This window comes from Rhizomucor pusillus, assembly GCF_041956525.1.
Source record: "Rhizomucor pusillus strain CBS 183.67 unplaced genomic scaffold VTP01scaffold_19, whole genome shotgun sequence".
Classification (NCBI taxonomy): Eukaryota; Fungi; Mucoromycota; class Mucoromycetes; order Mucorales; family Lichtheimiaceae; genus Rhizomucor; species Rhizomucor pusillus.
This window is the reverse complement of record NW_027192161.1, coordinates 159,834-173,481: the sequence shown is the minus strand read 5'-3', so window position 1 is coordinate 173,481 and position 13,648 is coordinate 159,834. Positions and strand designations below refer to the sequence as shown.

The window sequence follows — 13,648 nt, the reverse complement described above, 5'->3', positions numbered from 1 at the left end:
GTCCTAGCCTTTGGAAGAGGAGATCGGGCAGCAGGCACTGAGAACTTTAATATTTGACGATCCGCGTGACCTTACAAAAACTTTCTCTTTCACTTTTTACCTACATTTTTTTGCTCGCCTATGTCAAGACTACCTAGCGCGAGCGGCATACCGCCGCCTAAGCGTCTCGCACGTCAACCGTCGCTTGATATGAGACGCAGAAAGCATCAATCGGAGCAAGCGCCCCCACCCGTACCACCTCTCAGGGCATCCAAATCGAACCGTCTTTCAAGAGCCTCCATCTCATCTTACGACGAGGTTGATTCGCCTACCTCACGCTACTCAATGTCGTCTGTCAGCTCATCACAGACAGCAATGACGTCTCCACGCAGCTCACTGACTTCGCCCAGGCCGACTGCTGCAAAAAGACCGCCACCACCTCAGTCCAAGCCCGCCGCCTCGCTCCGGGTCGGCGAACGCGTAGCTGTCGATTCTATGGGTATCGTCGGCACGCTGAAATACCTCGGACCTACGCAGTTCAAAGAGGGTGTATGGGCTGGTATCCAACTCGACATTGTCGGCACAGGCAAAAACGATGGATCTGTCAATGGGTGAGATATCATAACATTCTTTCTCTCTCTCTGCAGGCCTGCAGAGCTGATCACATGGGCGAGACTAAACTGGGGGAATTAAATTATTTATTTAGATTGCGCTATTTTTCCTGCCCTCCGCAGACGGGTTTGTTTGTGCAGGCAGCTAAAGTCACCTCTCTGGACGATGCTACTGCTGGCTCGCGCTCCCCTTCGCCGCCTCGCCAGCAACAAAAGACACCAACAGCTGGATCCAGGGCAGCACGCTACATCGGCATGACAGCATCCCAGCTGACCCAGCGTCAGGCAGCAGCACCACAACAGAATATCGACCCTGCTGCTGCTGCTGCTAATAAACGTAGTTCTTCGGTGTCTGTCCGAACCTCTGGGTTACGTCGCCCGCCATCCCATATCCAGTCGCCGACACCGACGCGCCGCCGAGCCTCTGGTAACCAGGACGGACTCCCCTCGCCAGCAGTTACACCTACGAGCAACAGCCTGCACGATCCTGATACAGACGAGTTCTATGCAAACGAGGAACTGCTGAACGGGCAGGATATGCTTACCGATACACCTGCACCTGCCAACATGGCCCTGTCCAAATCCACCGATCCCGCCCTTGTTGAAAATGAAAATTCACATGCCCGTTTGGAACGTATCCTAGGAGAAGCTATTTCTCAGGCACCTGACGAGGCTGTTATGCGTATCCAGCAGCTGCAAGTTCGCATTGAAGTTTTGGAAGCTGAGAACAAGTTTTTGAAGTTGGAAAATGCTCAGAACAAGACAGCTGAGCAGATTTTGGAACGTTCTATGGTCCTTCGCAAGAAGAATGGCCAGGATGACGATACAGACAATTATTTCACATTAGAAGGCCACAAGGCCATCGTCGAAGAGATTAAGCAAGAGCACGAACAAGCTCGCAAGACTTGGAATCAGGAATCTGACCAGCTCAAGTCCACCATCAAAAAGCTCGAAAACCGAGTCAAAGAGCTGGAGGAAGAGCAGGCCGAGCTTATAAAGGAGCGCGACGAGCTTCAGAACCAAGTGAGCGAAATGCGCAAGGAAAAGACGCAAATGGAACACAAGGTCCATGAACTTGAAGAAAAGGTTGCAATTGCAGAGGCGAATGCAGCGGCAGCCCAAGCATCTCGCGCAGCCGTTACGTCCAACTTTTATTCACAGGATCCTGATGAGATGCACGAGCGTCAAATGCAGATGGAAATGGAAATGGAAGAAGTGCACGAAAAAATGGCATCTTTAATGGAGGCTATGCGAGCCAAAGATATGTTCTTGGGCACGCTATCCGAGCAGGTTGAGATGCATCGAAACATGGTCGAAGAACGTGAACGAGAAGTGCGACGTATCAAAGCCGATGCTGATCGACACTCCCGCGAAAAGGATCGCCTTCGAGAAGAAATCAAGGAGCTCGAGGAAAAGTGGCTGCAGCATCAGGACTGCGCTAGTCGTGAGGAGTTTGATAAGATTAAACGCGAACTCAGCCAAGCTAGAGACAACTTGACGAGAGAAAACGCAGCAGTCGAAGAATACAAGAAGCGTGTCGAGAGTCTCGAGCAGTCTGTCGATGAATTGAAACGAGCCGGCATGGAAAGCATCGAACTTTACGAGAGCTCGGTCGAACTGCATCGGATTGACATGGAGGCTATCAACGCCAGCCTTATGGACGAACGACGAAAAGTTGCAGCTTTGGAAGCCGAACGTGAGAGTCTGCGAAAGGCTGGGTTGGAAGCGATTGAAACGTATGAAGCAACGATCGATGAGCTCAAAAAGGAGCACTCGAACATGACCATGGAGGAAACTCGCGAGCGCAGCGAAATGCAGGCAACTATTGACAAGTTGAAGCAAGAAATAGAACAGCTTGTAAACGCTCGTGACAAGACCGATGAAGTCGAAAAGATCAAGAACGTCTGGGAAAATGAGCGCAACCGACTTTTGGAGAACATTGAGGCTAGCACTGCCTCGCTGAATAAAGAGCGAGAGTTGTGCGAGCAGCTGAAGGCCGAATCAGTCACGCTACGCGAGCAGCTGAAAGAATCTGACAAAGTCATCAAAGAGAAGCAGGCCTTGCAGGAGCAAGTACAGCGCTTGCAGTCGGATTACGAAGAGCTTCTCAATTCGCGCACCAAGTACCTTGACGATGTCCGCTCAGCTGTCGAGAGTCAAAAGAAGACTGAGGGTGAATTGCGACGGTTGACAGAAGCAAAGGATAAGACTGAGCGTGAGCTTGCTACCGCCCAAGAATCACTCAAGAAGGCCGAAGCAACGCTGGCAGAAATGCGCAAGAGCGGCTCAGATACTGAGCTACTCAGTATGGAGCGAGCAAAGCATGCCAAAGATCTCGATATGCTTCGGCAGGAAATTGAAAAACTGGAAGCTCAAAACGCAATGCTCTCCAAGCAAAAGGAACAGGCCGAGCTTGCAGCCAAAGCCGGTAGTGCAAACGTTGACGGCGCCGAATACAAGCGACAAGTAGATAGCCTGAAAGAAGAGAACAAGAAACTTTTGGAGAGCAATAAGGAACTCAGCCAGTCGCAAAAGCAGCTAGAATCAGAGTGCATCAAATTGATGGACGAAGTTGAAAAGTTGCACTCTGAAGGTTTGCATTTCACCGAGAACGAAGTGACCAAAGACGAAGAATGCGCCAACGACGAGGAGCGTGTCAAGAAGCTGCAAATAGAACTTGCAGAGATGAGACGGCAAATGGAGCGCATATCGCTCAAACACGCCGCTGAAATCCGCCAACTAAAGGAAAAGCACAGCGAGCAAGAACGTGCTCACGAACGACAAGTGGCCAGCATGAATCGTGATATCTCTGAATTGGAGGGTCTTATAGAATCCAAGATCTTCAAGGAAGCTGATTTGGAGGAGGCGCTCGAGAAGGAACGTAAACTGTCAAGAAAACTTAGGGAAGAGTTGGCAGATTTGAAAGACCAGCAAAAGCACCAGCTGTCATCAAGCAAGACCAGCAGCACTTCGACTAGCAGTCCTCGGACCGATGATGCGCCCTACTGCGAGTTGTGCGAAGTGGCCGGCCATGATATTATAAGCTGCAAGGCTGTCTCTACCGATAGACCTGTAAGTTGTCAGGCTTACTAATTCTCGTTGAAGCTTTACGTTAACGCTACCTTTTGTAAACAGTACTGCGAGAATTGTGACGAATACGGACTGCACACGACATCGCAGTGTCCAAACCAGAATGAAACCTTCTAAATACAAACCCTGTACAATTCGATACCGGAAAAGGGACTCTTTTCGCCTATATATCCTCTCACGTCCTCCTTCCCGATTCCCGAAAGTCCATTTATTTTGTTATTTATCCCGCCTCCTGTAAATGACCCATCCGCTATATTCAGTGTATACCTTCCTTTATATATTCTTTTTCCGGGTTCCATTTTGTTATGTGAACATACGTACAAAAGTTTTCTTTTTCTCTTCTTCTATCTTGAAATCTACTTTTCAACAGAAGCACAAAGTGTTGGTTTTGTGTAACCCTGCGCTTGAATTGCCAAATTCAAAATTGTGTGCCCATTACAGATACGATGTGCCACATAAAGACACGAGCCCAGCTCATTCAAAAGAAGGGCTATTACGTATCCTGAATATACAAAGAATTTGTATATGCACGAAAAGATGGAGTATCGAATGATAAAGAGATGAACAATGGCCCGAGTTTAGGGAAAGATTTGCCACTGTTGATGAAACCTCATGCACGACCAAAATTGCTGGTGTTGCCATGGCACACTAAATTCTGTGGACCCGAAAAAGGGCAACTTTCCTGTTTTCAGGTTGAACAGGTTCCTCTCCCTCTCCCTCTTTCCTTTCGTCCCGCGCGATCATCATGTGCGATTTGTCTGATCCCAAAATCTTGCAAGCATACACCGAGATTGAGCAGTATGAGCCAACGGACTGGTAAGCCCTCCAATAGGTTAGGTTGCTTGCTTTCGCCCTCCCCCTAACAACATATGTGTGCCATCGTGGTGACAATAGGATGCTGCTTGGCTACAATGACACTCGGGACGTAATCTCGCTGTACTCCAAGGGCACAGGCGGCTTGAGGTAAAAAGTGCGGTGTGCTACTGCTGCAAGTTTAAATATATGCCAACAATGCTGCTGCTTGCATATACAGTGAATTTCGGGAGCATTTGAGCGACGAAGTGCTGTATGGATTTGTGCGAGTTGACGATCGATTCATTCTTATCACTTGGGTATCTGAGCAAGTGAGGTAAGAAGAATATCGTGCTAGGTTTGAATTGCAGATGACTGAAACATGTGTATTCAATTAAACAGCGGTGTCCGCCGAGGTAAATGACGGCAGCAAAACAGCAAAAGATATAATAATGGCATGATATTTACACACGTTTAAAAAAATTAACAGCCCGAGCACTTGTCCACAGCCGGTCTGTTGCAGGCTTGTTAAAGTCCCATCATGCCCAGATAACAGCGTCTTCGTTGAACGATGTGAGCGACAACAACATTCGAACGAGACTCAAACTAGGCGAGAACCAGGTACCGAACCGCTCACGACCGCCATCCATGTCCGAGCGCAAGCGGTCATCAATGCAAGCGCGCCGGCAGTCGACGCAGCAGCAGCAGGAGAACGGTCGAGCAACCACGCCTGACGACACCGATCACTTTGTCGAGGCTTACGAGGATACACCACCTTCGCCGGTGGCTATGGACGAAGAAGACAAGATAAAGGCGGATGCTGCTCGCGAGCGAGCCATGCAAGCCGCCGCGGAAGAAGAGCGTGCACGTGCGGAAGCACAGGCCCGTGCAGAAGCTGAAGCGAAGCAACGCGCTGATGAAGAAGCTGCGGCTGCGGCGAAAGCAGCGGAAAAGGAGGCAAAGCGACGCAAGCAGCAGGAAGAGCAAGAAAGGGCACAACGCCGCGCTGAAGAGGAGGAGCGAAGTAAGAAGGAGGAAGAGAAGCAACGTGCCGAGGCAGAGAAACTGGCTATGCAGAAACGAATGCAGGAAGCTGAGAAGAGCAAAGATGTGTTGCTTGTCGGCTTTGTATCTGTGCAACCATCCTCGAGTCCAGTAAGTTGAACAAGATAAATATGTTATCTGCCTTTACTCATGAGGTAACAATAACCCTAAGTTCTGGCGGCGTCGATACGTTGTTGTTCGTGGCAAAAACTTGGTCCTTTATCGCGACGAGCTGGACAAGACACCTGTAGCCGTGATAGACCTAAGGGCAGTGACTCGTCTGAGCCCTATAGATCAAGAACGCGAAACATATCTTCCCAACGCCTTTGTCCTCAATACACAAAAGGATGGCGCTTTCCAGATTTGCGCTGACAACAAGAAAGATTTAAGTACGGTCATGACCGCTCTGCAAACCGTCGTTCAGGCCAAGTAGACTGTATAAGCAGCAAACGTTGTTCTCCCATATATATGCATCCTTATCCCCTTTCTTCTTCCTCATTATCTCTATTTAAACCTTACGAAAACAGACTGTAATGCTATTCAAGAATTAAACGAAATTGCCGCTTTATGTTTTGAATAAGAGAACAAAGACTCTTTCAAGTACTTGAGTTATCCACTTGGTGGGCTTCTACAGAATTCTTTGCATGAAAGCCAGCGATTATTAAAGCAGCGGAAGAAAGGCCGGAGTGGATACGAGGGCAACCCCGTTTTTTTTCGGATAGACAACAACGTTGCGAAAGCGGCTATGGATCGCGAAGCCTCATCGTCAGAAGACAAGTACAAGGTTATAGAATACAACGACGACCTGTTTCGTGTGCCGATTCGACGCATCGATCAGCAAGACTATGTATTATTAAGCGATGTGCAAGCGTTAATCCCTTCAGCAACCGCGCTGCTGTCGTCAGACAAATTGCTCCCCTTTGCGACTGATCCCAACAGTTTTGCCGAGCTTGTGCCGAAACGAGTCGCAGTGACCGAGTACGAGAGTGCTTGGCAAGTGCACATTCCCGAAGCGTCAGACGATCGGCGGCTCGTCCAGAAAATGATGGATATGGAAATCAAACTGGATCGGTTATCACGACAACTGAACCGTCTCCTCGCACCTTTAACGACTGCTACAGCAAATGCATCGTCAACGTCACCAAACGATATACCAACATTTGGTGCTACCGATTCCACCGCCACGGCCGCCGCAAATCCAGTTGCTATTGTGGAAGAGGAAGATCCTGCTTCTGCTGCTCCGGCAACGACCACCGCTGCTGCTGCTGCGACTACTATAAGCGATCATCATCATCATCATCATCACGACGTCGACGTCGACGACGATCACGACCACCATCACGACCACCATCCGAGACCTCGGAGCCCGCCACCGGCGTTCTCGTCATCACCACCGCTGCCGCTGCCACGCGCGGCATCGTCATCTAATGCCACAACTGCGAGCGCGCAGCACATGGAAGGTGAAGCACCGCCGCCATCGTACGAAACGTCGGTGCTCGGGAATATCAAGGCGCTCACGGATCACATGCGGGTATATGAATCGCACATTGCCAACAGGCACAAGTCTCCGCGGTGGTTAGCACGTCGGTCGGAATGGATCCGACGAGAGCCAGGCAGCATAGAACAGGTTGCATTCCAGCTTGTGCAGCTCGAGATGGCGCTGCTGTGGACAGCCGTCACGGAAGGATGGATACAGGAACGGGAGACCTGGCTGACACTTGTCGGCAACGCGCGGTCGGAACGGCACATTGCTAGTGCAATGATAAACCTGGAACGGCACACGCTCGTGATGGACGATGAATGGGCTTCGGTGCGAGAAGGGTGGATCAACGAACTCTTGGAATTAATTGTACTACCATTAACGCATGGATAATGTCGCATTTGTGAAATTTTATAATACATTTATACACCAAAACGACAAATTGCAGCGACATTAATTTTGGAAAAGTGTATATCCTGGGTGGTTCCCTGACGGCGTTCATTCTTGAAAATGGAGTTGTTGAAAGGATCAGCGTTTTGCGCCAGAGTTTTGAGTTTTGCCACACACACACACACACACAGCATGCACTAGATCGGGATCGTTGGGGGTTGGGGGTGGTTGCATTTAGAGCAATGTATTCCCTTTTAGTACTAGGTGATGACTCATTTTTCCACAAGAACGTGATGAAGAGCGTATGCTTCGGATGTAAACAGTATGTAACAGGATGGATTGTTTTAGCTTTTATTGTTGTGAGAGGGGTTTTACGGTATGCGGTGCATCCAGCGCGGTTCAGACGTCATTGACCTTTTTGATCGCATAGATATATAAAGTTAGCTTGAGGGTGGCCAATAGTGTCTTTTTCAGGCTGTTGGTCCCGAGTTTGTTGAATTTTGAGATAGCGAGAGCGAGAGAGAGAGAGAGAGAGTCGCGACCGTTTGCGAGAAATTACAGAGTGTAGGGCTATAGATAAGGGCGCAGGCAGCAGACTGGGCGAGGGAGAAAAAGGGGGATGGGGAAGCACAGGTATTTTCTTCTTTTTTTTTCTTCTTTTTACACCATGCTGACTCGCATGCCGCACCGCGCGATATCCATGAGGATCTGTGCAGCCTGAAATAAAAAAAAATTATAGTCAGAAAAGCTTAATAGCGGGCGGCGGCAACAACAACAAGATCGATTTTACCTCAAGCAGTTGGACTTGCTGACGTTTTGTCATTCCCAATTTGTCCTGGATCTCCTTCCAGACATCGGCGTGTTCCCACTGATGGCGTCGCAGGCATCGTTCGTGTTGAAAGGTCGTGTTACATTGGTCACATGTTTTGTCGCCCTGGCCCGCGCATTCCTTGTCACCGCCATTTGCGCAGCAAGCGTCGTCGAACGGCTGCGGGGTAGCAGGTGGTGTTGTGAACGTGCAAGAGGAAGTGGAAGAAGAAGAAGACGAAGCAGCCTTGTCTCCTGCCAGCGATGCGAGGGTTGCAGCGGCAGCGTTCACTGCATCGTGTTCGTCCGAGGAGGATGGCGGCGGACTTCTACGCTTCTTGCTGCTGCTGTCGGTCCGGCGCTTCCTTGAGGTCTTGTCAGGCGGACAACAATCGTCAACAAATTCTCGTTTGACACCAGTCGAAGAAGGTAGCAACGTGGTATGCGGTGGCGGCGGAGGGGTGGTGATGGCATTGGTCGTTGTGTTCGTGGTCGTCGGAGAAGGGTAGTAATAAGGTTGTGCTGGCGGAGGTGGTATAGTTGGGTACCCAAGTAAGGATGAAGGTGGTGGTAGGATGAAGACAGGTCGATGTCCATTCGCATCGAACGGGGGAAGAGGAGGCGGCGTTGAAGATTGCTGCTGCTGCTGCTGTTGCTGTTGCTGCTGCTCGTGGTGATGATGATACGGATGATGATGATGCTGCTGCTGATGTTTTAAATGTGGTGGGTGGTGATGATGATGATGTTGATGATGATTCTTGCTCGCATGCGGTGGCGGCTCGAAAAGCGCAGAACCAAACAATGCAGACGGTGGGGGAAGAACGGCGGGTTCAGAGGGTCGCGGCGATGAGGTTTGCGTGGGCATTGGAGAAGGGGATAAAGAAAAGGGAAGAAAGAAATCTTTCGGCACAGAGAAAAAACTTTTGAAATGATGATGCTGCTTCGGCCGGAAGTTGACATCCCGATCTACTGTGGTTTTGTGACAACCCGAAAAAAAAAAAAAGAAAAGAATTTGTTGTCATGATTTGATGCCATCCCTAGACATGACACTCCACAGCAGCAGCTGCATGCAAACAGTTATCTGAACTGTTCCTTTTTTAATCATGCAGCAAAACGCTATCCATCAAAAAATGTATTACAGGGAAGAAGGGCATTGGAGTTAAAAATCAAAATATAAATTATGTTGTAAGGCGTAGATATTATTATAAAACTAGATCCAGTTTCGCCAAAGCATCTTGGAGTCTGTAAATGGATTAAATACGGTAAGCTACAGTGTAGTTTTGGCAACACGAAGAAGGAAAATACCTTTGTGCCCGATTTCTTGCTTCGGATGCCTCCGACTGGATGAGCTTGCCAAGGTCTCGCCAGTCCGAATGGAGTTTGCTGTGTTTGTCCTGCCACCGTTCAAGTTCAGTTGCTGACGACTCTCGCAGCGCTGCAATCTCTTTCTCCAATTCTTGACATTTCTCTTGAGCATCGCGGCTCTCTTGCTGCTGCTTCTCCAGCTCGGTTTCGTATTTGGTCGCTTGTGCATTCGCTTCTGCTAGCTGTTTTTGGTGTTGTTGGTTCTCGGACTATGTACAATGAAATCAACAAATATACCCCCTTTTGCATTTAGACCACTTGTTACCTCCAGCTGCGAGATCCTGGCTTGCAGGCGCGTCACAACATCCTGTTGCTGCACCTCCAGCTCCCGCTGCAGACGTTCCACTTGTTCTGTGTGTTCCTTCTTTAAATCTTGGTGTTCGCTCTTGAGCGTCGCGTTGTTGTTCTCCAGATACTCCACTCTTGCAGAGAGCGTCTCGCACTTTTGCGCCAACTTGTCATTGTCTTCGCTGCATTCTCTGATATCTCGATGCAGCCTTGCAATCATCGATGCTTGCGCCGCATTTTCTTGCTGCGCTGCTTCAAGTGCCTGCATCAATTCATCCACGCGCTCCTCTGATCCCGTGAGCTTCTCCACAAGTGCTTCCTTGCTTTCCTCTAATTCTCGCACCATCGCCTGCTGATTCTTTACTACATCTTGATAATCGACTTGCCGCGTCTCAAGCTCTTGGTTGCGCTGCGTTAGCTTTTGTATTTCTTCGTCGCGTTCCTTGAGCTGGTTCGTTAAGGCTGCAATCTTTTGATCTCGCTCTTTCAATTGAGTTTCCGTGCGATATGCAACGTTCAGCGGCTTGAGCTTGGCGTATACTTTCCACCACGGCCATTCTCGCAACGTCACGTAGATCCTTGCATTCCGCTGGATCACCTTGATTGCTTCTGTTTGTCGCGCAAATTTAGTCATGCGCCGCCTTGCTAGGTATCCGCGGCACATTGCCTGGAATCCGGTCATGTACTCCGAAAGTTGACGATCCCTCAGCTCTTCCAGCTCAGCGAGCACGGTTGCCTTGAAAAACACCTTCGTAGTACCGATACGGTATTTCTCTGGGTCCAACTGCATCGCATCCAGCAGAATTTGGCACGCGCTCCGGCCATCGATGAAACAGTTGGGTGTGAGTTGGTTGGGGCATAGAACCTCATATCGTTTCCGGAAATCGGCAAAAGATAGCCGGTTGGGGAATCCTTTGCGGCAAATTCGGATGCCTTCCAGCACACCGTTGCAGCGCAGTTGGTCGAGGACGAGCTGCGACTGGATTTCCCCGGGCCGTTTGCGATCGTTAGGAAGAATACAGCGAACAAAGTGAGGATGCGTAAGATACAGAGTGTTCATCAAGGACAACAACTGCTGCTTGTGACGCTGGCCGACAGTGCGGAAGGAACCTGTGCCTTTGCGCAGTCTAAGCAACGCAAGTGCCGAGTTGCTTCCTTGATCGTCGTTGTCCGAAGAGAGATACTCTTCAAATAGACTTGCTACGTGGCTCTGGGTTGAGCGAGCAAGCAGACGCGTGATATCTTCATTGAGCGGATCCTTGTTTTTATCAATCCATCCTTCCGTGGAGTATTCAACCTTGCCAGCGTAGTGCTTGACAACGAAACCTTCCTTGAATCGCAGAGGCACATATTTACTCTCTGGATCTTCGCTGCTCCAGAGCTTGTTGAGTTTCTCCAGGAATCGTTTGTCAGTCCCGCGGGGCGCAAAGCATTCCTCTTCAAGGCACGATAGAATACCGATAGGCTACAGAAAAACGGAGGTCAGCAGAAAAGAGAGAGACATAGTTTGATTTTTGCTCACGTTTGTCTTTTCAATCAAATCGATCGTTGGCTGCAAATCCAAGCCAAAGTTGATATAGTTCCATTCAATCTTCTCCTTTTGGTACTCTTCCTGCTCCAGCACAAACATGTTGTGGTTGAAAAACTGCTGCAACTTTTCGTTGGTGTAGTTGATGCACAATTGTTCAAAGCTGTTGACTTCAAAGATCTCGAAACCGGCAATATCGAGTACGCCGATAAAGCCCATCTTGTCGCTGTTCTTCTGTCCATCAATTGCCTTGTTGACTCGTGTCACCAGACTGGCAAAGTTTCTCTCGTAAAGCGCTTTTGCGAGAGCATCAAGCGTGGCTGTAACTTGCGAGGGTGACTTTGCTTGGTTGACCCAATCTCGGCCAGCCTTGATTCTTGGGGACAATAAACTCTTTTTGAAATCTTGAGCAGGAATACCGAGTAGGTGGCAGACGCGCTCGATGGAAGCAAAGTCTCGGATATCTGCACGGTCGCCGCGGTAATCGGGTGTGACAACAACGTTGCCAAGGTGAAGGACAGCTGCAACTATGCGGAACAGATCGAATATTTCCTTCTCGGACAAACCCATAATATCCAGTCCTTTCTGTAGAAACTTAAATCAGTTTAAGCCGTATATAACGTCAAAGTAATTGGACTTTACCATCAAATTCCGATACTCGGCTGCGTCGTCCACTCCTTCGATGGTCGTTTTAGAGTTCTTTGTGAAGCCGTAATCCGCTGGTGTGCCTCCTCCAAGCAGCAGTTTTTCTTTTTTGAAATGGCTTGTTAGTCACAACACTGCGTACTTGAAGCGTTTCTCGTGCTACCTTTTGTGGCCTCGTCGGCGTTCAATAACTGATAAAAGATATGGTAATTTCGTTCCTTTGGAGACTGGTGATGCACACGCGATCTTTCAAGCAGATACCATTCAATGTTGGCACCGCAGATTTGTGCTCGCATGTTGAATTCAATGCGGATAAATTTGCCCTGGTTGAGGCGTTAGCAGCGAAAATATTCAAAACAGAAATTGCAAATGCTTACAAATCTGGACGAGTTATTGTTTCGAATGGTTTGTGCATTGCCGAATGCTTCAAGGATTGGATTTGCTTGCAGAATTTGTTGCTCCAACCGGTTGGTCGTCTTATTGCTTGAACTAGCCACGGATGCAAGGTACTGTATAACAATCTTTGTATTTTCGGTCTTGCCAGCTCCGGATTCACCGCTGTAGGAAGAACGTTGAGTGATGACAACTTTAGATAACATATGTGCTACTCACGTGATTAAAATGGACTGATTTTCTCTGTCTTGCACCATGTCGTGATATGCCTGGTCGGCCACTGCGTAGATATGCGGGGAGAGTTCGCCACGCCGTCGGCCTTTGTAGGATCGAATGTATTCATCAGAGTAGATGGGCAATTCGCGATACGGGTTCACAGCCACGAGAAAGAGACCAGAGTAAGTCTGCACGGGTTCAAAATGAAATATGTAAGCTTAACTTTCCATCTTTGGGACGATCCCCCTTTTCACTGTTTGTCCTTTAACATTCTCGGTACATATTATATTTACTTACGTAGATTTGCTTGGCACGGTAGCGAACGGTCAAGTTATGTACTACCGATGGTTCATTCAAATGCGTCAGCTCAGCCATATCATCCACCATGTCAAACTTGGGTGGGTTCATAGGGAACATTTGCTCCGTAGAGATTGTACGCGTCTACGTAACCTGTTGTTCAGTAACACAATGTCGATTACATTTCTCTGCGATAGCAGCACAATCTTTACCAATCCATTTTCCAATTCCACGTCCACCAGGTTGTTTCCGTGCTCTTTAACAACATGTGCAGGAAGATACGCATTCTGGTCGTCCTGGATCCATACCCAGCGCTTCTCGTTGAATCGCGCTTGGGCCACGGCATCTTGTACACCGTCCAGGCGCGGCCGCATAAACACTTTAGTGCCGTGGCTGTGAATAAATGACCCGCCTCCAAAACCGCTGCCGCTCTTTCTTCGTTCCTGCAAAGGGGATGGACTGGCTGTTGTAATCATAATTGGGAATAAGTGAAAAGGAGAAGAAGAAAAAAGCGTAATTCATCTCTGAAGGAAAAAAAAGATCCACTTGATTTTTCGGAAGCTGCTTGTAAACATCCGTAAAAGGAAATATGCATCTCACAGAAAATGCGTTCGGCATTTTTTTTTTGTCTTTTGAGTGTAAAGGAAGCATTTATTGTCTATTCAATTATCTGCTTGGTTGGCTTGCAGTGTAGTGTAATTGAAACGTTGGAATCTTGCAGAC

General features: G+C 48.7%; 5 protein-coding genes across 5 annotated transcripts; 3 read left to right on the top strand and 2 right to left on the bottom strand.

The window, feature by feature from the left end:
- Nucleotides 1–120: 120 nt before the first annotated feature.
- Nucleotides 121–3,797, top strand: VTP01DRAFT_3930 (uncharacterized protein; the record flags this gene model as incomplete). Its single annotated transcript, XM_069382556.1, has 3 exons — nucleotides 121–590; nucleotides 686–3,662; nucleotides 3,726–3,797. 3 exons carry the CDS (start codon nucleotides 121–123, stop codon nucleotides 3,795–3,797), a joined length of 3,519 nt encoding a protein of 1,172 aa, XP_069235864.1.
- A 628-nt stretch (nucleotides 3,798–4,425) lies between these two features.
- Nucleotides 4,426–5,949, top strand: VTP01DRAFT_3929 (uncharacterized protein; the record flags this gene model as incomplete). The annotated part of the gene is made up of 6 exons (XM_069382554.1): nucleotides 4,426–4,496; nucleotides 4,575–4,643; nucleotides 4,714–4,809; nucleotides 4,875–4,888; nucleotides 4,963–5,627; nucleotides 5,689–5,949. 6 exons carry the CDS (start codon nucleotides 4,426–4,428, stop codon nucleotides 5,947–5,949), a joined length of 1,176 nt encoding a protein of 391 aa, XP_069235863.1.
- A 312-nt stretch (nucleotides 5,950–6,261) lies between these two features.
- VTP01DRAFT_3928 (uncharacterized protein) lies at nucleotides 6,262–7,389 on the top strand (the record flags this gene model as incomplete). Its single annotated transcript, XM_069382553.1, has 1 exon — nucleotides 6,262–7,389. One exon carries the CDS (start codon nucleotides 6,262–6,264, stop codon nucleotides 7,387–7,389), a length of 1,128 nt encoding a protein of 375 aa, XP_069235862.1.
- Nucleotides 7,390–8,046: 657 nt separating this feature from the next.
- VTP01DRAFT_3927 (uncharacterized protein) lies at nucleotides 8,047–9,058 on the bottom strand (the record flags this gene model as incomplete). The annotated part of the gene is made up of 2 exons (XM_069382552.1): nucleotides 8,047–8,103; nucleotides 8,177–9,058. The coding sequence occupies 2 exons, from the start codon at nucleotides 9,056–9,058 to the stop codon at nucleotides 8,047–8,049; spliced, it is 939 nt and encodes a 312-aa protein (XP_069235861.1).
- A 337-nt stretch (nucleotides 9,059–9,395) lies between these two features.
- VTP01DRAFT_3926 (uncharacterized protein) lies at nucleotides 9,396–13,401 on the bottom strand (the record flags this gene model as incomplete). Its single annotated transcript, XM_069382551.1, has 10 exons — nucleotides 9,396–9,435; nucleotides 9,499–9,767; nucleotides 9,824–11,311; nucleotides 11,369–11,959; nucleotides 12,017–12,123; nucleotides 12,183–12,342; nucleotides 12,397–12,577; nucleotides 12,632–12,816; nucleotides 12,926–13,069; nucleotides 13,138–13,401. The coding sequence occupies 10 exons, from the start codon at nucleotides 13,399–13,401 to the stop codon at nucleotides 9,396–9,398; spliced, it is 3,429 nt and encodes a 1,142-aa protein (XP_069235860.1).
- Nucleotides 13,402–13,648: the final 247 nt, after the last annotated feature.